Source organism: Amphiura filiformis, chromosome 1 (assembly GCF_039555335.1).
Source record: "Amphiura filiformis chromosome 1, Afil_fr2py, whole genome shotgun sequence".
NCBI lineage: Eukaryota > Metazoa > Echinodermata > Ophiuroidea > Amphilepidida > Amphiuridae > Amphiura > Amphiura filiformis.
In genome coordinates, this window is record NC_092628.1 from 43310884 (window position 1) to 43336983 (window position 26100).

A 26100-nucleotide genomic window follows, 5' to 3' on the forward strand; every position below is an offset into this window, starting at 1 on the left:
AATTTAGTCAAGGTGTGGTGAGTGTTAGTAAATTGGTGCAAGTTTACTAAACATATTCATATTGATCCTATAACCTCGAAGTATTTTTAAGGAAAATTTATTATAAGTAATTTTCACATTCAATCAAAGCAAAATACTAACAGAAAGAGGAATTATTAAGCAATGCTGTATCCTGTACACCCAAATAATGTACATGAGGCAGTAAAAACACATTTATTAAATAAATCCTGTAGGCGACTTTACTGCTGAGTAGACATTATTTGGGTGTAAAGGATAAGACTGCAAACTTTATTGCTATTCTTTTACTGCTTAAATGGTTTGAATTATAAAGAAAATATCACTTTTTTGCCCATTTATTTGAAGTTGTTTACATCAAGGTAAAGCATGTATGTGTATCCACAGCACAAGGGACACATGTATGTTTTGCGGAAATTGTATGCGTAACATTGTGTAGAATGTACACACTTTACTGCACTCCATACGTAATCAGAGCAATCGATATTAATAATAATTATTGTGCTTTCATATGACGATTTTGACAAATCCGGGGGACTCAGTACAAATGGCCATACAGGGACGTGCCGCAAACATGGGTCGCATTTTTGGCCGCTTGGTATATCAATGACCCTTATTTTTTCCGCTTTTTGTGGGATACGCATGGGTAGTAAGTTGAAATTGGTATTGAAATGGGGTCTAAATCAGATTTTGGTATATCAATGGGTCGAAAAATCTTTAAACTCAGTTGCATGAATTTCACAAAAATAAATTGTCTGATCGTGTCCAAATAAGGTGCGTACATCGCTATCCAAATAAGGCAAATCAGAACCATAAATTCAGAGCTGGGCAAATCAATTGATAGTCCGATTAGCAAACGTTGAGTTATCATTGCAAACAGATGGCGACACTCTTCCGGTGTAGTATATGTGAGCCCAGCACTACTTCTGTTTACCCCGCCAATTTTGATAAATCACTGAAGTTGCAACAGCAATTTTTTCATCGCTGTTTTTAAGTCAGTTTGGCCTCTCAGAACTCGGGATCGCAAAATTTGAGTAACTGCCGATTTTTAAATGCATCGAATCATATAAATAGGTTTTATCAACAATCGGGTAAGTTTTTAGTGTAAAGGTGAGGGTTTTTTTTAGTGTAAAGTTGAATTTTCATATCATATTTTTTATTTCTTGTTTACTGTATTTTATATTTTTTTATTCTAGGTTCTATCAAGGGTCTATCATTTATTAATTATTATTATTTTGTTTGTTAGGAGTGGTGCAATAATTGTGCGAATTCAGCTGACATGACACGCCGACGACAGCACTGCCAAGATCATACATGATCAATATGCATGGGTCATATTGATGTTGTTTTGGTTCGATATAATTCAATGATAATTGCAATTGCATTGAACAGAAATGCATGAATATTAAAGTTGTTTAAAATTACAATAAATCATGAGTGGGAAGAAAAAAGGGGCAGTACTGTACAAAAAATATAAATAAAAAATTCATCTTGATGTTCAAAATTTCTATTAATTTTTTATTGGGGCGCCCTCTACGGAGGGTGCACCATATAGGCATGACTTTGTGAAAAGCTCCTAATTTCACTCTTGCTAGATTTACTTTGCAATTGTTTTGCTAAAAGTATGTTTAGCTTAGAAATAAAACCACAATTTGCTTGGATTTTATTTTATTATTGTTTTCTGATATGCACAGGATAAAATGTTGTGTGTATATTCTTTGTTTAAAATACAAAATTAATGGACTTATAAAAACACCAAATAAACCGTGAGTAACGTACCTTTGTAAGGCTTGTAAACTGGTTTAAAAACCAGTTTACCGCCTCTTAGAACCCGATAGACGGTGACCAACACTATGGACCACAATAGCCTAATCTCAATGACATAGTTAATAACCTCAATTAAACAATCATAGTGCAAAATTTGACCTAAGTTGCAGAGTATGAGTTTTTGTACCCAAAGTTTCAAAGTCATTCAATGAATGTACAAATGTATTGGGGTTAAACCGATGGCATGTGTTTGTTAATTACCATAAAATCCATATCGTGGTTATTCTCAAACTTACAATATGGTGACCCAATAATATGATTTTTATTTGTGGATGAATTTTGCTGTAATCAACGGAATCTGGCGAATGATTCAATTCCAGTCCAGATTGATACCAAACACATTAAAAGGTGGTACATTTTGATGTAAATGTGATATTTTCTTTTGAAATAATGCTGGGCTTTTCTTCTTACCAACAAGAAATCGTCACCACTGCTTATCGCTAGGATCCACAACATGCTCTTTAACCCAAATACAGTTGCACATTCATTGAATGACCTTTAGAAATTTGGGTACACAAACTCGTACTCCGCTACTTGAGGTCAAATTTTGCTTTCTGATTGTTTAATTGAGGTTCTTGAACTATGGCATTGGGATGAGGCCATTGTGGTCCATAGTGTATGCATTATTTTTGTGATGGCTATCAGAAACAGAGATAAGGTTGTTTATTCTACCAGAAGAATTTAGGCAGATATGAAATATGCTGGATATGTTTTTTATTTGTGGATGCAATGTACAGTAATCAAAAAAATTGGTGAATGATTCAATTTTAGTCAGATTGATACCAAACACATTAAAGTTTGGTACATTTTGATGAAAATATGATATTTTCTTTTGAATTAATGCTGGGCCAAATTTTCTTCTTACCAACAACAAGATGGCAATGAAATCATCACCACTGTATTGTAAATGTGTGTTTGCTTTGTAATGGTGCATCCAACTGAAATTATAATACCTATTTCAACACAGCCCATTGCGATATCGCACAGGTAAATCAGATACATATGTTTATGGATTTAATCAGGGATATGAGACACATCCCAGATTTAACATAGTTGAGCTGTTTTGAACGAGGTTTATCTTGGTGTAATGGGTTTAAGTCCTGCAAAGGTCGTGGTGAATTCTGCTGTAGACATGACTGCATAATGTCTGCACTTATTCGACAATAAATAAGTGATATGAGGCCTAATAATGATACCTGCATCTTGACTCTGGAAAACAATATTTTTTAAAAACCTCATTTTGCATTTAGTTTTTAAGCCCCCTCGAGCCACCTACAGGATCTCATTTTGCATTTAAGTTTTTATTGTGTTGCAAAGTAGCAAAACTTTCTTTATTATATGGCGCAATGTGTGCTTGGAAAAGGCTATCCCCTCGTACAACCTATCAACAGGTCTGATTTCTATAATGAGGTGTCACCGGGTTTGCAAGAGATAATAATACCAAATCTAAACACCATGAAATTCACCACATCACGACCAAGCTCACATTGGGCGCCCCATTCCATTTTTAAAGGAATTTTTATTTTTATTTATTTTTTCGTTCTTCTTTCACCATGCAGGGTATGAGGGGGGGGGGGGCACTGGCTGCACCCCTGTTTTCGTGGTTTTTGTATGTTGTTAAATAAAATTTAAAATAAATGAGTGCAAGAATCATCTTTCCCTACACAATACTTGTTACAAACTAGACTAGATATTGGCCCCTACAAGACAAACGAACATAAATGAAGGAAACTGAGAAAACAAAGCAACAATAAATATATTTTGGATTTGTATTCATTACAAAATAAGGGGTGGTGCAACAATTATGTGTACCATGGGTGGTGAATTCTCAAAATGTTCTGCCAAAATTGCCCCCCCTTTGGCCTGCCAAAAATCTTTGCCCCCTATAATTCACCACCCGGGGTACACATAATTATTGCACCACCCCTAACAAACAAAATAATAATAATTAATTAATGATAGACCCTTGATAGAACCTAGAATACAAAAAAATACAAAATACGGTAAGCAAGAAATAAAAAATATGATATGAAAATTTGTTACTGTATTCTAAACGTATAGTGGTATATAGATGGGTCAGTATACGGGTTTGGTATATCAATGGGTGGTATTTTTTGTCTTATCAACTGGTATAGTCATGGGTGTCTATTCTATGTTGGTATATGCATCGGTAGTGAAAATCAGGTTTGAAGTGGTATAGCCATGGGTCCTACTTCAAAATCTTCGGAGGCACACCCTACCCCAAAAAAATTGAGTACTTCCGGACAATGAGGGTAATTAAATACAATTTGACCAGCTATATTGGTAAAAGTTATTGATGTTTGATTAAGTAAAGATAGAGACTACAAAATCAATATTATGTTATCTTTATTATACATGTAGCGTTTTTGTCACATTTTAGTTTTAAAGTTTAAAAAGTTTAAACAGTACAAACCCAATTTGGGGAAGACTGTAAGAAAAGTGTGATAGTGTATAATAATGAAACCAGTGCTCTTTTCCTCACCTAATGAATCATGGCATATTTTACTTTTATAAAGACCTAAAAGCAATAATAGCCGACATATCTGATGAAACAGTCAGGGCTGTGATTTATCTAAATTTCCGTATTTTTTTATGTCCCGGATTAAATTTTAATAAAAAAGTATAAACAAAAATTGGGGGGGGGGGGGTTGAAGTGTCCCTGAACCTTGAAGTAATGCTAGATCATTCATGGTTGACTACAAAAATAAATTGTTTATGTTTGATATGCAAAGTGATAATTTGTGATCATGTCATACTCTACCAATGATTTCAAAATGGATACAAATTGAATGCATTTTAAAATCATTAATAGAGTATGGCATGATCACAAATTATCACTTTGCATATTAAAAACACAAACAATTTTTTTTTGGTCAACCATGAATGACCGTTGCATTTCGCTCTAGGTCCAGGGACACTCCAAAACCCAAAATGGTTTTTTTTAAATCTGCAGTTGTACGTATATGTACAGTGTATTTTTGAGATTGTGTTTAACACAACTTTTGTACTCCATTTTACTGTCATTTTACCCCATGAAAGGGCCTCTCCTGTGGTGCCAAATGTGCAGAAGCCCTCTGGCTTTGCCCCCTTGACCCCCACCAGGGCGTTACCCCTTAAGCGGGCCCAAACAAGTTAAACGGGACTAATTATTTAATGTGTTCTATTGCCTGTGTGTGGTTACTAGTACCATATGTGTGTGTATCAATGGATACAATTGAAGACCATAGTGGATAATGTACTCAAGTGCCATTTTGGCGAACATGAGTTATTGACTGTTTTGAAGTCTTTGGGGTTTAGCAATTTTTTCTCAAAATTTTGGCGATATGACCCCTCAGAAGTAGGGGTCACGTGAGGGGTCAACTGGGGTCAAATTTTCAAATTAGTCTGATCACTATCAAATTAGTGTCAAATTGCTCGTTGGGTCATAAGGATTACAAAAATATATGGTTTGTCATATCTACAACATTTAGTTAAGGAGTTATAAGCTCAAGGTCAACTAAAGGTCAAACGAGGTCAAATTTTAAGCAACATCCGGTTTACACAAATGATACATCAAATTGTTCCTCTCTATATGGGCATTCCAAAAATATATACTTCTAACTTATATTGCCATTCAATGTTGAGAAAAATCCATTTGTTTACAGCTGACCACTGATTGTAGTGGAAAAAAGACTCAAGTGCAAGATATCGATTATTGATTATAGAAAATCAATAAGTAACAATGTATTAATTTATAGCTGTAAAAGAATAATAGTGAATATAAAATTACTCCTGCAAGTTTTAGTACAAAATAATAAAGTTTGTGATCAGCAGATAAATTTCAAATCTTTAGACCCCATTTTCTCAGAACTAGTATTTTGGCACGTGAGCACTTCTTCCACTACAGTCTTCAATTACCCTTGGGTGCAACTACAGTAGTGGCTTATTATTTGAGGCCACACATACAAATACCACTACTATAACAAGCTGATCAGCATGAGAAGCAAATATTAAGGTTCCCTTCATTAACATGTTTGCAAAACTTGGCAACAATGAAATGTTCCCCCTCACATTCACCACCATGACCACTGCAACAATCTCAGCAACAAACAATGGTTAAATGCTCATAAAAGTGTATGGCTGCATTCTGCCACAAGCTCAGTTGCAATAATTCAGGATCCTTCCATTTACATATGCTTGTAAAACTCGGTAACAATATGTTCCGCTTCAATTGCTGCCTTGCTTGCTATATCTACCACGGCAAAAAGTTCATAAGTAACCCCTGGATACTGTCCTAGATGAACAGTTGGGTCTCCATATACTGGCATACCTCTCGGAATCGCAGGTGTAATGCCTTTTTTACCATTTAATATGACTGGTATATGGTAGTGACTGTATCTGATGAGTTTATCATGTTTGTCACGATTCACAAGCTGTGATAGAGCAAGGTACCAGTTGTCTGTATTTCCTGGATAGGCAGGCTGGAGCTGAAAAAGAAGTTAAAGAAATTATTATGTGCTTAACAGTTTGTCATACTATTTGCAGTGGAGAATACATTGTTTTTATTTTGGGGGCATTTTTTTGTAATGTTTTGCCTATTTTGCCAAAAAGCACATTTTATAGTACAAAAACCGTTGGTGGCCGAAAGATGCTACTATATTTATTCCCTTTTTATGCAGATATCAAAAGCAATATAATGAAATACTTCACAGATAGTGCAAACTATTCTCTCTCTATATAAATAAAATTATATAAAATTTCAAAATATCACCTTTACAAGAAACTCGAAGAGGTCAGGGAATCTGGTATCGAACTGGGTCCATTTTTTCAGTCTCTTCACGATTTCATCTTTTACCTGCTGCTCTGTTTTGGGCTGATTGATGTCATCTTGTTGGACATGGAAAAATGTGCACATACCCTGAAGAACAGGATAATGTGTCTCTCGGAAGCTGATAATGACTCGATCAAGCATTTTACGAGCTTCGTCTATGGTCTGAGTAGCCTTGTCCAAAATGAGACGTGTCACTCCTGTTCCGGTATTCCCCAGTATTACGAGCTCTAAATTGAGGTGGTAGTTTCTTAGTTTCCCATACGTTGCATCTTCCAGTTTCATCAAATTATTGATTTCATTGTAGAGGGGGATGTCGGCTTGGTCATTCTTTTCACAGCAGTGAAGGATTTTTGCACAGTCAATGCGAAACTCTAGCCCTGAAATATCTGGGTGCTTGATGAGTATGTCTGCCAATTTAAAGCAGCCATCCATGCTGCCACACTCAATGGCTTCTTTGAAGAGTTCCTTTGTCAACTTATCATTTCCTTGTGCTTGTATCTCCTCTCCTTGAACCAAGGCACATTCTATTCTTAGCTGCTTTACAAGATCTAGTTTCTGTAATTCCCGTAACTCTTGAATCCTTCTCCTAGCTTCTTCAAAATCTCCTAGCTTTATCAGGGTCTTTACCAATTAATGTATTGCATCAGAATCATTTCTGTTCTCATCACAGTCCAGATACTCCTCATATTTAGCTCTAGCACTGTCATGTTCTCCATACACTTGATCCAGCCATGCTAATCCCTTCAATCCTTGGCTGTGTGTTTCAGGGTCTGCTGATCGAGCTCTCTTTTCCATGGCATTCATATAACCCTTCTTTGCTGTATAGAGGTCCTTCTTCAAAACTCCATCAAACACTGGTTTGGGATTTTCCCGAGTCACTGGATGTGTGACACAGTTCTTTGCAGCACAGTCTATTGCTATCCGATATCGCTCACATGCTTTTTCTTCGTTGTTGCAAGTGCGTTGAAGAAAAAGTGCGTAAGAAGTATTGAACTGTACCTGATCACTGAATTCAGTGTTTCTTACTGTAAGAAGACTTGTGAAATCATCATCTGCTTCTTTTATCATATGTAGCCTCTCATATGTTAAAGCTCTGTCTTTTAATGCCATATTGTTTGTGGCATTGGCTTCTAGTGCTTTAGTAAAGTACTCTATTGCTTTGCGAAGGAGGTCCTTGTCAGGTCGATCAAAATGCTTCTTCTCTTTTATGGCTTCTTTCTTTTTGCTGTTTTGATCATTGTACATATCTCTGTAAGCAAGACCCATTTCATGAAACATGGCAGAATTTTGACCGATTCCACAGGCATCTTGTAATATTGGCAATGCAGCCTTGTAGAATCCAGCTTTTCTGAACACTTTACTTGCTTTTACCAGAAGATGTGGGTGACGGGGTGCAAGTTCCCGTGATTTAGAAGCATGTCTCATTGCAGCAGCATGGTCGCCCTTGAACGATAAGTTGAAAGCCAGAAATACATGAGCCAGTGCATGATTTTCGTCAATGGTCAATATTTTCTTATACAGGTCTCTTTCTTGTTCCTTGTTGTTGGAGTATTCAAAGCCATCTCTGTTTCTTGAACAACGCCCTGTAACAAGAGCTAATCCAAATAGCCATTGAGTATTGTTTGGCTGCACATCTAGTGCTTTTTGGAAGTAGATCTTTGCCTCATCATATTTACTCATGCCAACTCTAGAAAGTGCAAATGCGCGGACAGAACTAATGCAAGCTTGTGCCAAGTCTGTCTTTTCAGAGAGCAACTTCTGAATTTCTGCTGCTAAGGTACATGTAGTTGTCTCCTCTCGCAATGTATGAGCCATAAAAGCTTCATTACACTTTACAACTATCAAATATCCTTGTTTCTCCTCCTCGTTAGGCACACCTTTTATCTCGTCATAAGCTTTGTTCAAGTATTCTCTGCCTTTAACATAATTAGGTTTGGGGTCCTTGTATTTTGACACATAAATAAAACTCTGAAATAACAGTGCTTGTATTGTCATGACACCAGGATTGTGTGCCAAGTGTTCATCAAGTTGTAGTTTCAAAGCATCAAATTCCTTGATAGTGCCTATATCTATTCCCCAATTGAAGTGAGATGGTACATCAGTTAAAAAGTCAGGTAGAGCCATTTTGCTGCAAAATGACACTCTTCTTTACTTCTTATGCCTCGATCTGAAAAGAAAATCACAGTGTATAAAAAACAAAATGTTGGACAGTGATTTATTTATTTATTTGGTTCCTTATTTCTTCATTTATCAGTATAAAATATCAAATTGATTAATTTGAATTAAAAACTTCCTCAAGTGGCCACAGCGGTGTTACAAGACCAAGTGACAGGTAATGAACCATACAAACATAAAATAATATTTGAGGATTTCTAACTTTCCTAGCTAGTTTATTCTAAATTTTAATATGTTATAAAAAACTTAATTCAAAAAATATTTATCACGGAAATAAAAATCAACAGAAACTTGAAAAACCATCTAGAATAAAAAGATATGGTGAAAATAAAGTAAAAAATTGTCAACCAAATTTCATGAACCTGTGACAATCTACCGCGATTTGATCTTGGATGACCCCGAATGAACCCAAAATGACCTTTACATCTGTTTTGGCTATTTTAACTATTGGACATACTCCCATCATATTCAGGATTCTTTTAACCACCTTAAATCCCAATTGGGCATACTTAATAATGTTTGATCCCATATGACCTTTGGCCTTGAGTGACCTCAGTTTGATTTTGTTATGCTCCTGTGATATGGAGAATTACTATCACCAACTTTGATATAAAATTGGATGGTTTGAACCCAATACTACAAATTTATTGATTGAGCTCTGAGTTTTAAAATGTTGGATGAGACGTTGACCTTGGTAGACCTCAATTTTATTTTGCACATTATATTCCCCTCTTATAATTTTAGACTTCTCCGTAGTCCACTTGCCCATTGTGCATATTCTGGCTATTGCATTTAAGCTTAAAACTCTGATTTAATTAATTTGTGCACAATTGATAGATTTTCACATCTGATCTTTAGTTCAGTCACCGTACTCCCTCTGTTTGTTAGCTTCCCAAGTGGAGTACTGACTTTGACTTGCAGTTAACATTTTTAACACAGGACTCTATGGAGAGTAACTAAAATTGGTCATGATGTAATGCATCTTTAAATGAATCTGGCTTGTGATTGGTCGCCCAGATCTCGTTATTGTTTAAATCCTCCGGGCACGTGCCATTACCATTAACTATACATGGTACACAACTATCTATGGAATGCGGCGCTTTTGTTGGTGGATGAATGTACGCATCTAGCGCGTATTGTACCACCATCCTTTGTGCTTGTGGTTAGATTTGATTGATAAACAAGTATGATTGACAGTGTGTTTTAGAGAACGAAGTCCCGAGGCAAAGTTCTGCTTAAAAGTCAAAGTACATTGTTGAATATTTTAATCAGGCCTTCGCAAATAAACTGGTAGATTCCAAAATCAGAATTGTTCAGTATTAAAGTGAGCCATTATTCAAGATATGTTGCATTCAATAACATAATTATACTTACTTTTACTGTCACTAATTATATAAACTCTTTATGACCATTTTACTATTAATACACATAAGTCAGTATAATTTTGAGCTCCAACAGGATGCGTTCATCATGATTAATAATAACCTATTTTTATTTAAATCAAAATACGACTATGGCATAGTCTACTCTTATTTAGGATTCCACCCACCAAGTTTCAGCCCTATCGGACACAGTTAAAAATTAGAACCTTCCATGACCTTTGACCTCTGATGACCTTTACAACCACCCCTTCAACAGGGAACACCCGGTACCAATCTCTCTCTCTAAAGCACAGCGGGAAAAAGTGGGCAATATGGGTAGCTCCTTGCCGCTGAAATTCGTACATCTCAAGGGAAACAAGAGCTATGGGGAAAAAATAAAGAAAAAAGAAAAAAAAAAAAAAAGAAAGAAAAAAAATCGAGGAAAAGTTGTCCAAATATTTCTTTAAATATACCCTTTTTCACCACTGTAGTGTAGTACTGGACGCCCAGTTATGCCCGACAGTCGCTCCCCGAATCCGTCCCATCACTCACAGGGTTATCCCCCTGCGCGTCCACCATTGCCCATCTTCAAAAACCCTACGTGAAAACAAGCAAGTACATGTACAACAACGTGTGCTACAGACAACACAATATAGCGGTAGCTCACACAGAAAGTAGCCTACTGTACGACATCTGTACATGCACGATGCATGCGCAATTACTGCAATGCAGTCAAACTTTCCATGAACAAACTAGCGAGCGGTGCTGCTTGTACCTCAGGAAGGAGGTAAGTTTTACAATACAATGCACACAATGAGACATGTGACTAAATAATTGTGTTAATTTTTTTTCTTTTAATATCTTCCGTCATTCATCCATGTACCATGTGATTTTTTTCTTACACAAATAACTTCACTTACGATATTATTTAAAACATCAACAGCATTATCTGTCATCATTTCTAATTTCAGATTTGAATAGAAAAACTTTTAATATTTACTTAATTTTATCGTAAATAATACGAAAATTGACAACATCTATAGATACTACTAAAATAATAGCCGTTGTCTGTGTGTCTGTCCGTCTGTCCGGCTATGCGTTCCGCCGCGCTTCGACGCATCGTTCGATATTGCAGACATAGATGGGTACCGGGCGGGCGCTGTTTACCGGGTAGTTTCGGAGATCAAGGTCAAAGGTCATGGGGGAAAATACCCCACATGGATACAAAGCAGCAAGTGCACATGGATAAAAAGAATCCACTAGACGATCTACAACAAGTTTCAAGCTGCCCAAGCAGGTGAACAAGGTCATTCATTCAGTCTATTCCATTCAGCTTTTGGCTATCTGCCCAATTTGAAATGCACTGTAAATGTCTACCCACAATGCATTGCTGCAAATATGCTATAGTGTCTTCCCAGCATTCATTGCTGAAAATGATTTCTATAAGCGCCCCTACCCCAATAAGCGCCCACATACCCCAATAAGTGCCCACATACCCCCTAATAGCTAAAGGGCTATTACAGCAACAGGCGCACTAGTATTTCTAAAAGAAATAACAATGATGGTACGGTAGTAAAATATCTAGTACATCATCGAAAATAACTAAATCAGATAATACGATGTCTAAAATTGCATAGGGAATCCCCGACTACGTCATAGGGATGTCCCAAAAACATAAACATTCGCCCTGCTATTTAGATAGGAAACCCCAACCCCAATGCAGCATGTGCGTAAAATATACACACCGACTGACCGACTCTGCAGTCACGCATGTTTCGACATGTGAATGCATGCTAATGTTGAATTGTTGATAAACAAATCACGCGGCATCATCGGCACTGAACCCAAATGAATGCAGAGTTCTGACGGTCGTCTATTGTTCTTTCTTTCTTTTAACTGATTTTACAAATATTATAAACTTAGTTCTCGTAAGTTTTAATATTCTCAATCTCAAACTTGTATTTTGTATTGTTGTTTGGCGTTTGTTGTTGTTCTTGTTCCCCGGTCTTGTTCAAATCCATCCATCCAATATGTTGGCATGACATCGTACATGTAGCTTTCATATTAACATGCACATTTATGACTGATGGGTGGGTGGGTCTTACCTTTACCGAAGTTACTGTAAGGGTGGGTGGGTAGCAAATCAATAATTTCACTTGATTGACACATCACGCTTTTGACACAAACCTTTTTTCAAGAGTTTTATGGGCATTGACGGCCATTTTTTTCGCGGGAAAGTGTAACCAGCTTGCCGGGAAAAAAACACTTTTTCAGGCCGTGCTCTGAAGTATTGCAATGTGTCAAAGCATGGTGAAACGCATAGCCAAACAGATAGACACACTGAAACCACTCATTATTTATAGTAATTAGTATACTGTAAAAGTGGACATTTTTGCACAATCAATTTTTTGTGCTTTGCCAATTTTGAATTGATTACTTTAATTGTTTTTAATTTTGCGATTCTAAGTTTTCTTACATTGACCTAAACACAAAAGGAATTTGTGTTGTTATTTTCGCGGCTTGGAACGTGAAAAGCATGAAAATAAATGTAACGCAAAAATGTCAACTTTTACAGTACAGTAGATATGTGTACCTAATTAATTATATTAGTACATGCATATTGCATAGTTACTCCCCTGCCTTTGATTTACATTCAATAATCATAAAAAGAATTGCACATAGAATGGTAAAATTCAATCTGCAGATCATATTGTGCCCTGGGATTGTGCCATGTACCATGGAAGCTTACCTTTTTAGTTATCAAAATAGCACTTTGCACGTCACTCAGTAAACACATGATTTGACATTTAAAACATAATTTGATGATGCATCCAACCTTTGGCTGAGATAAACATACCACACATTATGCAGCTGATTAATACATGCAAATCTGAGACACTCGGCCATATTTCATGAGTATTGCATGGTAAAATACTGCAAAGGGAAAGTCCCTGTAGTGCAACTGGAAATCTTCACTGCCTAGTAACAGTGTTGCCAGTTGTTTTATCCAGAATACCTAGTGGTAGATGAAGGCAATCCCTAATAAGGTTGAATTCATCAACATGGTTCAATCAATAATAACTCATTTTTAGTTGTGGGTTGAGTCAGCAACTCAACTCACTTGGGTTTTTAACACCCTCCCACCCCAGTCCCCCTCTTGTGTTGATAAACATTATATTACAATGGCAGTAGTAGATGTTTGAAATAATTTTATTTTTGATATATTCACAAAATTTCATAAAACATTGAAACAAAATTAGGTGATCCCTGAATTCGAACTGGGGCCATCAAATCAGAAGTCTTAATGCTTTAGGGGCAGTGTAATAATTATGACCTGGGGGTAAAATTGGGGGACAAGAGTTTTTTGGCCAGTTGAAAGGGAGGAGGCAACTTTTGGCAAACTGAGAGGGGGAGCAAGTGAATTTTAGCACACATTCATGCAGCACCTTTTAAATAAAACACTCTAAAAATGCTTTGGAAAACAGTACCTAACATATAAGGCATAATGTTGTGATTGCCAAAGACTTTCTTTGTATATGCAAATTTTCCTGCTCGGTGTACTTGCAATCTAGGCCTATTAATAAGGTTTGCAAATTGGGATCCAAAAAAACTGGCATGTGCAAAGGGGGGAGGCAAAGATTTTTTGACAGGCCAAGAGGGGGCAAGCTATTTTGGGCAGGCCAAAAGGGGAGGAAGCATTTTTGGGACACCATTTATTAATTTACTCGGGTGGGGTCATAATTATCACAGCCCCTTAGCCACTAGGCCACAAGAAAATGTGATATAGAGCGATGTGTATAACTGTGAGTGCAATATTTATTACATGAATGTATATCACCATACGGAAAGAACAAAAGAATTTTTGACAAAATGTATGTCTCAGAATGCACTAGGGCATAATTCCACTTCAATTGCTGCCTTTCTTGCTACCCCTTTACCACTGCAACTAGTTTATTAGCAATATTGCTTATGTTTATATAAATATATTGCTGTCCTTCTTGCTAATTGTTTTAATATATTGTGAAAAACCAAGTAGCTGAGGTGTTAGTTCAATACCGTAAAACCCCGTCTACAAGCATATAGTGTGCTTCTGATGAAAGCTACATTAATCCAGTCGCCATTATGGAGTTTGAGCAAATAAATTACGGATCCAAGCATATAAAAGCAAGTATTATTTTAAGACCGATCAATTGTATTGGTATATTAACGCTTGCTTCGAATTAATTAAGCTTTTATAAATAAAAATTCCTTTAAAAAAGGAATGTGGCGCCCAATGTGAACTTGGACGTGATATGGTGAATTCCATGGTGTGTAGATTTGGTATTATAATGATTTTTCTAGGGAAGAGTAGAAGATGATCAAATGCAAGAGAAATGTGTTTGATTGGGGAAGGTGTTCTAACAATCCAAATATAAACTTAGTCCACCTCAAATGACCTGTAACAATTTGTGATTGACATTACTTAATTCACCTCAGATGACTTTGATCTGACATTCAACATTTTCGCTTACACCAATCATATCCATAACAATTTAACTCTTACAACTTCCTGTCAACTCTCTAATTTAAAACTCTAAATTTCTGTCTGTTTGCCTTTTCTGTCTTGTACCATTTAGTACACTACAGTTTGTTACAATTATTAAGAAAAGCAGACATTGCTGGGTAGATAACAGGATTTAGTTATTTACTTAAGGGGGTTCTACACCCCTGGCCAATTTTGTGTCTATTTTTGCATTTTTCTCAAAAATTATAGCACATTGGTGACAAGTAAGCTATGTATATTATAGGGGCAAGGGCTACAACTACTGTGCTGAAATTTCAGCAACTCAAAGCAATTAAAATACAACATATGTAGAACATGTATAATTAATATGCCGTGTTGTTTGCATACAGTTTGCCGCCCAATTGTGCCACCATATCATATTGCAACTTTGGCAATAACCACTATATAGATTCTATGGTAATTAGCAAACAAAAGCCATCAGTTTAAGAGGCCTCGTTAATTGATCTTATCACTATGGACCACAAGAGTCTCATCCCAATGGCATAGTCCAATAACCTCAATTACATAATCATAGTGCAAAATTTGACCTCAAGTTGCAGAGTATGAGTTTGTGTACCCAAATTTTCAAAGGATGACTGTACAAATGTATTAGGGTTTAAGAACTGTTCCCATGATAGATGAGCATGTTGTGGATCTTAGTGTATGGTCAAATGTCACCGTCTATCGGGTTCTAAGGCACACGGTAAACTGGTTGAATGCATACAAAGGTCAGGATTTATTGGTGTTTTTATAAATCCTAATTTTGTATTTTAAACAAAGAATATACGCTCACCATTTTATCCCGTGCATATCAGAAAACAATAATAAAATAAAATCCAAGCAAATTGTGGTTTTATTTCTGAGCTGGGCATAATTTTAGCAAAACAATTGCGAAGTCAATCTAGCAAGAGTGAAATTAGAAGCTTTTCACAAAGTCATGCCTATATTGTGGCGCCTCCGTAGAGGGCGCCACAAAAACACTATATATGCTTGTAGATGGGGTTTTACGGTATGCTATGAAAATATTTTACCATGTAAACATTGGCTAAATAAGCTGTATTTTGGCTCAAAAGGGTACCATACTGTGATTCATGACATTTCCTGCCCGCCAATTTGACCCCCTAGCTTACTGAAAAAATACCGCTCACTTGCAAGTTTTTAGCATGACATGTTCGTATGTGATTGATTGCTGAAAGTCCATGTGATCTCATTTTCAAGCAATTTTCGATGATTTCCGAATGGTGTTTGAAAAGATCTATTGCTTCTTTTGCTACATCTACCACTGCAACAAGTTCAACAGCAGTAATGCTTTGCCTTGTATGCTAATAAAAGTGTATCACTGCCTTTCTGACCACATTGTTCACTGCAACAAGCTCGTATGCAATGATCAAAAGTTCCATCATTTACATATATCGGTACTTGTAAAACTCGGCAACAATACATTCCACCTCAATTGCTGCCTTTCTTGCTACATCCACCACTTTAACAAGTTCATAGTTAACTCTTGGAACCTGTCCTAGCTGGACGGGTGAGTCCCCATATACTGCCATCCCTCTTGGAATGATAGGTGTAATACCTTTTTCCCCATTTAATATGACAGGAATATGGTATTGACTATATCTGATAAGTTCACTGTGTTTGTCACGGTTGGCTAGCTGTGATAGGGCAAGGTACCAGTTGTCTGTGTTTCCTGGATAGGCAGACTGGAGCTGAAAAAGCAATAAGAAATTATTGATGTGTGTTTAATGATTGTCATACTAACCAGCTCTAGACACTGTCTTGGTGGTCTTTAAAACATTTTAGTTATCTTGTCCATCACTGGCATCCCATATTCGAATCACTACCATTTGAGTTCAATCTCACATCTCCCAGCTCATCGATTCTTGGTTTAGTGGTGTGGGCCTACGTGTATGTTTCCAGACCCATAGGTCTCTGGTTCGCATTCCAGCTTTGGCTGTGATCTCTGTTTATTATTTTCTAAATGCTGTTTCTGTTATAAACAAAGCTCTGCTTGATGAATCCTAACCGTAACAGTGAACAGATATTGTCTGCACAAAATATATACATGGCTGCTCTACAAAGTGATGTAATTTAGGGATTCAATCATGTTTCACCGTTGTTCATCACCGATTAACAACGATGCGTCCGCGTCGTCTGAGTGGTTTACTTCGCGAGGGCAGCTTTAGCTGCAGCTTTAGCTGCCCGAGCGAAGTAAACCACGCAGACGCGCCGGATGCGAGTTGTTAATCGGTGATGAACAACGCTGAAACATGATTGAATCCCTTTCAACAACGAAAAGAAGCTAAAGATCGTATAATTCACATTTATTTCACGAGGAATGTCAGTTAATCATTGCCACTCAGCCTTACAAAAATTTCGATGATTTCTATGTTGATATCAGTAATAAAACTACAGAATAAAACGGCAATGTTTAGCCGCTACCTGAAAAATACTGAATTCAACTTGTAAGCATGCATACGCACGAAGGTTCCAGGCATGACGAATTTTACAAGCTCTCGCGTAACGCGTAGTCTCGCTCGCGTTCGCGTATATGCTACAGTAAAAGTGTGGATTCATCACGGATTAACAACGGTTGGCTCCTGTACAAAGGTATAGGAAGAGTTGTTGAATAATGTATTATTAACGCAAACTAATAATGGGTCAATATAGCATAATACATAATAGCTGTTTACTGTTTGTTGTTTAACCCTAACCCTCCTGAATACTACAAAATACTACTCTATATATGCGCTGTTCGTGCATGCATCCCACGTGGTGTGATGACGCAATCGCCCTAAGTGATATATAGGCACGGTTTCGCTGGCCAGCGGGCCCAAGACCCGTGGCAAAGTGTCGCCGACCGAGTGCTTGGCATGCGAGGGGTCTCGGGTTCGAATCCCACCCAGAGCAAACAACTTCTTAACTTCTTTTCTCTCTTTATTCTTTCCTTCTTTCCCTTCCCGTCGCCAAAAAGCCCCTAGGCGGTTAGGGTTAGATGGGTTTTTTTTTTCAAATTTTGAAAATATATGAAAGTATTCTAAAAACATTAATGTGTTTGCTGGATACTTGAGTATAGGAATTAATAAAGACAGGGTAGAATTTTATTACCTTTGCAATGAACTCCAAAAGGTCAGGGAACCTGGTGTCAAACTGGTCCCACTTTTTCAGCTTCCTCAAAGTTTCATCCTTTACTTGCTGCTCTGTTTTTGGCTGATTGTAGTATTCTTGTTGGATGTTAAAAAACTTGCAAGTACCTGTGACAGCAGGGTAATGTGTCTTTTGAAAGCTGTCCATGACTCGATCAAGCATTGAACGAGCTTCGTAAATGGTCTGCAAAGCCTTATCCAAAATGACACGTGTCACTCCTGTTCCGGTATTCCCCAGTATTACGAGCTCTAAATTGAGGTGGTAGTTTCTTAGTTTCCCATACGTTGCATCTTCCAGTTTCATCAACTTCTTGATTTCATCGTAGATGGGGATGTCAACTTGGTCATTCTTTTCACAGCAGTGAAGGATTTTTGCACAGTCAATGCGAAACTCTAGCCCTGAAATATCTGGGTGCTTGATGAGTATGTCTGCCAATTTAAAGCAGCCATCCATGCTGCCACATTCTATGGCTTCTTTGAAGAGTTTCATTGCCAATTTATCATTTCCATGCTATCTTTAACCTCTTTAAATCTTGAATCCTTCTCCTAGCTTCTTCAAAATCACCAAGTTGAATCAGGGTCTTCACCAAAGATTGAATCACAACAAAGTCATTTCTGTTCTCTTCCCAGTCCAAATACTCCTCATATTTTGCTCTAGCACTGTCATGTTCTCCATACACTTGATCTAGCCATGCTAATCCCTTCAACCCTTGGCTGTGTGTTTCGGGGTCAGCTGATTCTGCTCTCTTTTTCATGGCATTCATATAACCCTTCTTTGACCTTTGCAGGTCCCTTTTCAAATTTCCACCAAACACTGGTGTGGGTTTATCGCGAGTCACTGGGCGTGTGACACAGTTCTTAACTGCACATTCGATTGCTACCCGATATCGCTCACATGCTTTTTCTTCGTTGTTGCAAGTGCGTTGATGAAAAACTGCATAAAAAGTATTGAACTGTACCTGATCACTAAAATCAGTATTTCTTACTGTAAGAACACTTATGAAATCATCCTCTGCTTCTTTTATCATGCGTAGTCTCTCGTATGTTAAAGCTCTATTTAGTAATGCCATGTTGTTTGTTGGATTGACTTCTAGTGCCTTAGTATAGCACTCTATTGCTTTGCGAAGGAGGCCCTTGTCAGGTTGGACAAAATGTTTCTTTTTTTGTATGGCTTCTTTCTTTTTGGTGTTTTGATCATTGTACATATCTATGTAAGTAAGACCCATTTGATGAAAAATGGCAGAATTTTGACCAATGGCACAAGCATCTTGTAATATTGCGAAAGCAGTCTTGTAGAAACCAGCTTTTCTGAACACTTTACTTGCTTTTACAAGAATATGTAGGTGATGAGGTGCAAGTTCCCATGCTTTAGAAGCATGTCTCATTGCAGCAGCATGGTCACCCTTTAAAGATAAGTTGTAAGCCAGATATACATGAGCCACTGCATGCTTTTTGTCAATAGTTAATAATTTTTCATACAATTTTCTTTCCTGCTCCTTGTCACATGAGTATTCACTGCCATCTCTATTTCTTGAACAACGCCCTGTAACAAGAGCTAATCCAAATAGCCATTGAGTGTTGTTTGGCTGCACATCAAATGCTCTTTGGTAGTAGATTTTTGCCTCACAGTATTTTCTTATGCCAACTCTGGAAAGAGCAAATGCGCGGACAAAGTCAATGCAAGCTTGCGATAAGTCGGTCTTTTCAGATAGCAATCTTTGAATTTCTACTTCTAGAATAGTTGTTGGCTCTTCCAATGCATGTTTCATAATAGCTTCATTACACTTTGCTACTATCATATATCCTTGTTTCTCCTCCTAGTTTGGCACACCTTTTACCTAGTTATAAGCCTTGTTCAAGTATTCTCTGCCTTTAACATAATCAGGTTTGGGGTCTTTGTACTTTGACACATAAATAAAACTCTGGAATAACAGTGCTTGTATTGTCATGACACCAGGATTGTGTGCCAAGTGTTCATCAAGTTGTAGTTTCAAAGAGTTGAATCCCTTGGTAGTACCTGTATCAATTCCCCAATTGAAATGAGATGGCACATCTATTAGAAAGTCAGGAAGAGCCATTTTGCTGCGATATGACACCCTTCTTTACCTCATTGCATCGATCTGAAAAGAAAATCATAATGTATAAAAAAACACAGAATGTTGACATTTTTTGTGTCATTTCGGTGGTCGTTCCCACAAAATTCATGAACTTGAGACAATCTATGGTGATTTGACCCCGGATGACCCCAAAATGACCTTAGCATTTTTTGTCTCGATATGGTGATCATTCCCACCAAATTTCATGAACCTGCAACATCTATGGCGATTTGACCCTGGATGACCTTGAAATGACCTTAATACTTTTTGTCTCGCTACGGTAGTCATTCCCACTAAATTTCATGAACCTGCAACAATCTATGGTGATTTGACCCAGGATGACCCCGCAATGACAAGGACAGACTGACTGACTGACGGACGGAAGGACAACAAGGAAACATTTATATACCTCCGGTGGAGGCATAAAAATGTACATGTGTAAAATAATTTTATGATAAAAAAAAATACTATAAAACACCTTTGTGGCTCAAATTTCATTGTCAAGTTTCTTGTACCTGTTATCTTTGGTATCAACAAAGTAGTTATCAAAAATAGTATTTCAAATGACACAGCACATCATGATCATGAAAGTTACAATGAAAATATTGTAGTAGGTTAATGTGGTGACCGTTTTGAATGCCATCTTGGATTTAGAGGTGACAGAAGTACATGCGCAAGAGTACATCAACCAAGCAAATACTTTGTCATATGCAAAAGGCAAGCGATTAAATGAGGTCTACTTAGTTTCTATGCATGTTGCAATGAAAGTGCACACTTTAGCCACATGGACCTTTAATTATAGGTAAATTCCCAGTAATACTGTTTCTACTTGTTAGCCCTTTTGGGTGTACCATATTTCTGATAAAAAATGCCCTGGGTGTGCAATTTTTCAAAAGGCATGCATTTATTTGTGACATATTTTAAATGGGGAAAAAAGCACCATGTAAGCTTAACCACATCAGGACAAAATACACTCACTTCCGTCTCACTTCCTGGTTCAAATTGGCAGCCGATTTAATAAACACATTGATTATGGGTATATGTTTTAAAGAAAAAAATCCTTCATAGACTGAAACAAATGTCTGTGCACACATTACTTTAACCATTTTAGAGCTCAAATCATGTTTTCTGCATGCTGAGTACAAAATTTAGTACTGCAACTATGCAACTATAAAATTGGTCCAAATTTATATCTTAACTAAGATAATTTGTCCCTCCTTTTGGCACAATTACCCTTAAAAATGGGTATAGGTTTGGCAGCTTTGAGCTACACTCCCCTGTCAAAATATACCAAATACCCCCTCCTCCTGATCGTTTCCTTCCCAAAAATATATACTTTCATGTACTTGTCTTTGTTACTTTAAAGTTGCACACCAAATAATGAACCATCATGCATCCTTAAGGGATCTAGAATGAGCGTTTATGGCGTTTCGACAGTATTTTTTGTGGGACATGAGAGCACCTCAGACGTATGGAATTGCATTCTGAATACTGAAGCATGTCTTTCTGATATCAAATAATTTTCATTTTTGAAATTACGATATAATACAAATTTTATGACAAATTATTAAAATTTGATATTTTTCAAATTTTGATATATAACAGTCCTCGAATAAATTTTATAAATCTAATGATATATTCTTAAAGTGTATGTAGCTGGAGGAAAAGTTGACGATCAATTGAAAATTTTGACCTTTTATATTGAAGATATGGATTTTTTCCCAAAAGACCTATTTTTTTTTGGTGTTTTGGGAAAAAAATCCAAATCTTCAATACGAAAGGTCAAAATTTTCAATTGATCGTCGGCTGTTCATCCCACCTACATACACTTTAAGTATAAATCATCAGATTTATAAAGTTTACTTCAAGTACTGTTAAATATCAATTTTTAATGATTTGCCATAAAATGTGTATTACATTGCGAATTTCAAAAACTCAAAATTATTTGATATCAGAAGGACATTCTTCGATTCAGAATGCAATTTGATATGTCTGATGTGCTCTAATGTCCCACAATAAATACTGTCCAAACGCTCATACCCCATCCCTTAAAGGGGCATTCTTTGTAAATATATATACTGCTCACTGTGACATACAGCACCGCAAACTTTGACCTAGTTTTCACATACAAACATGCATCCTTCACTCAACCTCTTTCATAGTCCGACGAGTAGGACCTTTTTCTTACCAGACTATACACATTTCACACTATGATCACTATCTCACATGGCACAAGAAAGACGAATCGCGAAAGTCCAGTGACCGCGCCGCCCCACCAACCGCGGGAGGAGCGGTTAGTGGATTTTTGTGGTCAATCTTTCTTGAGCGATCAGAGTTAGAGTATAGTTGGTAAACTAAGAAAAAAACAGGTCCTACTCGTCGGACTACTCTTTCATTACTGTCTGTAATCATGAAAGAGAATTGCATACTTACCATAAAATCAGGTCAAAACCATTCAAGCCTTTTATGCCATCTTAGAAGGTTCCTATTGGTGATAAAATGTTCCACTCTATCATTGTATGAATGTGGAGATAAAGTTTTCAATTTTGAAGCCCAGCTATCGTATGCATGATTCAAGCTGCTAGCACGTAAAAGTTTGAATTTGATGATACATCCAGCCTATATGTCGCTAATGGCATTTTTTCTCAACATAGTAATATTTAGAATTAATCAAAACAGGTTTACACTACATACTATACACAGCGGTCTCATGAGTAGCCTATTGCTGCTAAGGGAAAATCCCACCTTATTATGAATTCAAGTTAAGTGACAGTGTTGCCAGATGTTTTACCCAAAATGCTAGTCCTGGTAGATGAAGGTAATCTGTAAGATTGATTGGGTTGATTTCATCAAGCAGGTCCCGACCAGTTAATATAGTCAAGGGGACTATTAGTAAATTGCATTGCATTGTGATTGTACCCCGGGGATTGTACTAAACAAGATTCATAGGCCTATTCAGATTAATCATTGTAGATCTTATAACCTTGGTATTTTTAAAGGAAAATCATTTTTGTTGTTTTGCCCAAAATGCCTACTGGTAGAGTTTGATTGGGTTGATTTCATCAAGCAGGTCCAGTTAATCATGGAGCTCCATGAGTTAATATAGTCAAGGGGACTGTTAGTAAATTGCATTGCATTGTGATTGTACTAAACAAGATTCAGATTAATCATTGTAGATCTTATAACCTGGCATTTTTAAAGGAAAAATGCCATATGGTAACCACAGATTCTAGAAGAATCTGTGGTTACCCTAATTATGAATTCAAGTTTAGTGACAGTGTTGCCAGTTGTTTTGCCCAAAATGCCTACTGTTAGATGAAGGTAATCTTTAAGATTGATTGGATTGATTTCATCAAGCAGGTCCAGTCAATTTAGCCAAGGGACTGTTAGTAAATTGCATTGCATTGTGATTGTACTATAAAACAAGATTCGTATGAATTCAGATTAATCATTATAGATCTTATAACCTTGGTATATTTAAAGGAAAATTTAACGTAAGTCATTGAAATATGCATCATGCAATGTATATATTGTCACATTCATTCAAAGCACAAACATACAGAATAAAATAAGCATATGTACCTATTAATGAGTTGCTCGGACAAGGACAAAAAAGGCAATCTCTAAAAATAAGATTATTTTATAATTTTGGTTATAGTCAATGTAATCAATTAGTAAATTGCAGTGTTTTTTTTTCAGAATCAGATTCATCATTACACATCTTTATTTTTACAAATCTAACAGAAGACATTGAAATATACATAATGTCACATTTAAACAAGGCAAAATACTAAAATAAAGCATAGCCAAGGGGGCAAAGGGGAAAGCTGCCACCCATGAGAAGTCTTACCCCTCTCTTGCTCGTCCCCCACCCCTCCCCCGTGGGATGTTAGCCACCATGGTATTTAAGTTTTTAGCCCTTTTTGTACTTCTTATTCCATTTTTGCCCATTTTTGTCAAAGTTTGCCCCCCTTAAAAGTTGACCTGCCCCCCCTCCCCCCCCCCCGGTCCACCCAAGTGCTGTCTATGCCACTGACTTTTAATGAAAAAACATACTTTAACATTTAAAAATATATTTTTGGCAAACATATTTGCAAAATATATTGTCAACACCTAATAACATTATGTTTGAACCTCATTGCATCAAGGTTGCAAAGATCTTTTCTAAATGTTTTTAAATTGTTTAATACGCTTTATAAAAATTTACATAACCCGACATTTAAACATTACCTGTACAACATTTGTGTTTGCTGAGCCAGTGCACCCATTTTAACAGTCATCAAAGTTAACTTTACACATCTAACGATATATACTTAAAATGTATGTATCTGGGAGGAAAAGCGGACTATCATATCTTGATATTAAGTCTCTGAATTGGGTTAACATTAAAATATTTTACAGTCCCTAAATTGGATTCAAGTCAAGATATTTTACAGTCCCTAAATTGGGCTAACATTAAAAATCTTACAGTCCCTATATTGGGGTTACATCAAGATATTTTTCAATTCTTAAATTGAGTCAACATCAAGATATTTGTGACCATCCTCCACAACTGAGCCCGGATGTCTCCAGTGCCACTATTGAGATATGCTCCATTGAACTTAACAATAAACAATAGCAAACAAAGGATTTATTGACTGTTTTATTGATTTTTCACTACTTAAATGTCAAGTACTATAGACATGATATACATCATTTTAAAGCTGATTTCAAGCAGAATATTTTGGTTGAATATCTCAAAATGATGATTGGCAACTTCAGGGCTCAGTTGTGCTGGATGGTCACATTTTAAAGTCCATAAATTGAGTTAACATCAAGATATTTTACAGTCCTGATATTGGGTTAACATCAATATATCTTACAATCTCTACATTGGGTATAACATCAAGATATTTTACAGTCCTGATATTGGGTTAATATCAAGATATTTTACAGTCCTTAACAGTGTTCGATTTACCTGGATTAGCGAAGCAAAATGCTACTCACAATTTTGTAATTGCTACTCAAATCTGAAAGTGAGTAGTATTTTTTGCTACACATAAAAATATACGAAAATCGATCACTGGCCACTGACTTGAACTGAAAATGGAACATTCAGGATTAGCATGTTGCAAAATGCTACTCACAATTTTGGAATTGCTACTCAAATCTGAAAGTGAGTAGCATTCTTTGCTACACAAAAAAATATACGAAAATCGATCACTGGTCCTTAAATTGATTAACATCAAAATATTTTACAGTCCCTAATTGAGTTAACATCAAGATATTTTACAGTCCTTAAATTGGTTAACATCAAAATATTTTACAGTCCCTAATTGAGTTAACATCAAGATATTTTAGACCCCGTTTAGACTAGGGAAAAGTCGTACTTCAACAACAACTTTTTTGAAGTCGAGTTCAGTCGAATTCAGGTCTAAACAGGTACAGTCGTTGTTCAAGTACGACCGAAGTCGAGTTCAAAAGTCGTTGTTCAACAATGCTCCCGAGGTTCATTAAGTCGAATTCAATTCGACTTTGTCGTGGTTGAAGTGCGACTTTTCCTGGTCTAAACAGTCAGTCGAATCATGGGTGTCGCTGAACTGGCAAGGTGAATTTCGGGTCCGTCGATTTGTCGCTAAGCAACGGCAATGTGATATCGATAAACAACAGCTGTTCTTGTGTATTTTCGTACATGTGCAGCATACTGTAGTAAGTGCACATCCAATTTTCACTCCAAACTCGCAGTAAATCCACAAAAATGGCCGATTTTATCGCGGTGTTAGTTCATCTGAAATAATCCCTAACTTTAATTTAGGGTAAATGGTTCAAAGTATCATCTCATAACTCGGATGCAAATGGGGACCCGGGGAGCAAATGGAGTTCATAAAGCAAGGTCAAAAAAAATTTTCGCAGCCTGAATTCTGTGAGCTGCCCCGCGGACGAATTTTATATGAACTATGACGTCACAAGTTGAGCAGTGACGCGTTCTGCACATGCACAGAATGAGGAAAATATGTGTTATAAATTCAATATGGCGACGTACTCAAAACGTTTCTACCGCAAAGTTAACGCTGACTTTTATCTCAATTGTACTACTTTGCATGTAGATTTTTTGTTTAAAAAGTAT

General features: G+C 36.7%; 3 protein-coding genes across 4 annotated transcripts in view; 1 reads left to right on the forward strand and 2 right to left on the reverse strand.

The window, feature by feature from the left end:
- LOC140147414 (intermembrane lipid transfer protein VPS13D-like) overlaps positions 1-26100 on the forward strand; it is a 191383-nt gene that overhangs the window by 98573 nt on the left and 66710 nt on the right.
- Positions 5760-14709, reverse strand: LOC140147378 (interferon-induced protein with tetratricopeptide repeats 5-like). 2 transcript variants are annotated; one of them, XM_072169163.1, is made up of 4 exons: positions 12959-14709; positions 10683-10806; positions 6614-8840; positions 5760-6329 (listed from the first exon to the last, which is right to left on the reverse strand). In XM_072169163.1, exon 3 carries the CDS (start codon positions 8795-8797, stop codon positions 7304-7306), a length of 1494 nt encoding a protein of 497 aa, XP_072025264.1. In that variant the 5' UTR covers positions 8798-8840; positions 10683-10806; positions 12959-14709; the 3' UTR covers positions 5760-6329; positions 6614-7303. The 2 variants fall into 2 exon arrangements, with proteins under 2 accessions (XP_072025264.1, XP_072025258.1); XM_072169157.1 differs by lacking the exon at positions 10683-10806.
- Positions 14703-18400, reverse strand: LOC140147392 (uncharacterized). The gene is made up of 2 exons (XM_072169173.1): positions 17861-18400; positions 14703-16461 (listed from the first exon to the last, which is right to left on the reverse strand). Exons 1-2 carry the CDS (start codon positions 18386-18388, stop codon positions 16156-16158), a joined length of 834 nt encoding a protein of 277 aa, XP_072025274.1. The 5' UTR covers positions 18389-18400; the 3' UTR covers positions 14703-16155.

Excerpts from the sequence above, each read along its gene's own strand:
- LOC140147378 (XM_072169157.1), bottom strand. The coding sequence starts at position 8,797 with ATGGCTCTACCTGACTTTTTAACTGATGTACCATCTCACTTCAATTGG.
- LOC140147392 (XM_072169173.1), bottom strand. The coding sequence starts at position 18,388 with ATGAAACTCTTCAAAGAAGCCATAGAATGTGGCAGCATGGATGGCTGC. Across the intron at positions 16,462-17,860 it reads TTTTGGAGTTCATTGCAAAG|CTCCAGTCTGCCTATCCAGG; the intron begins GTAATAAAATTC and ends TTGCTTTTTCAG.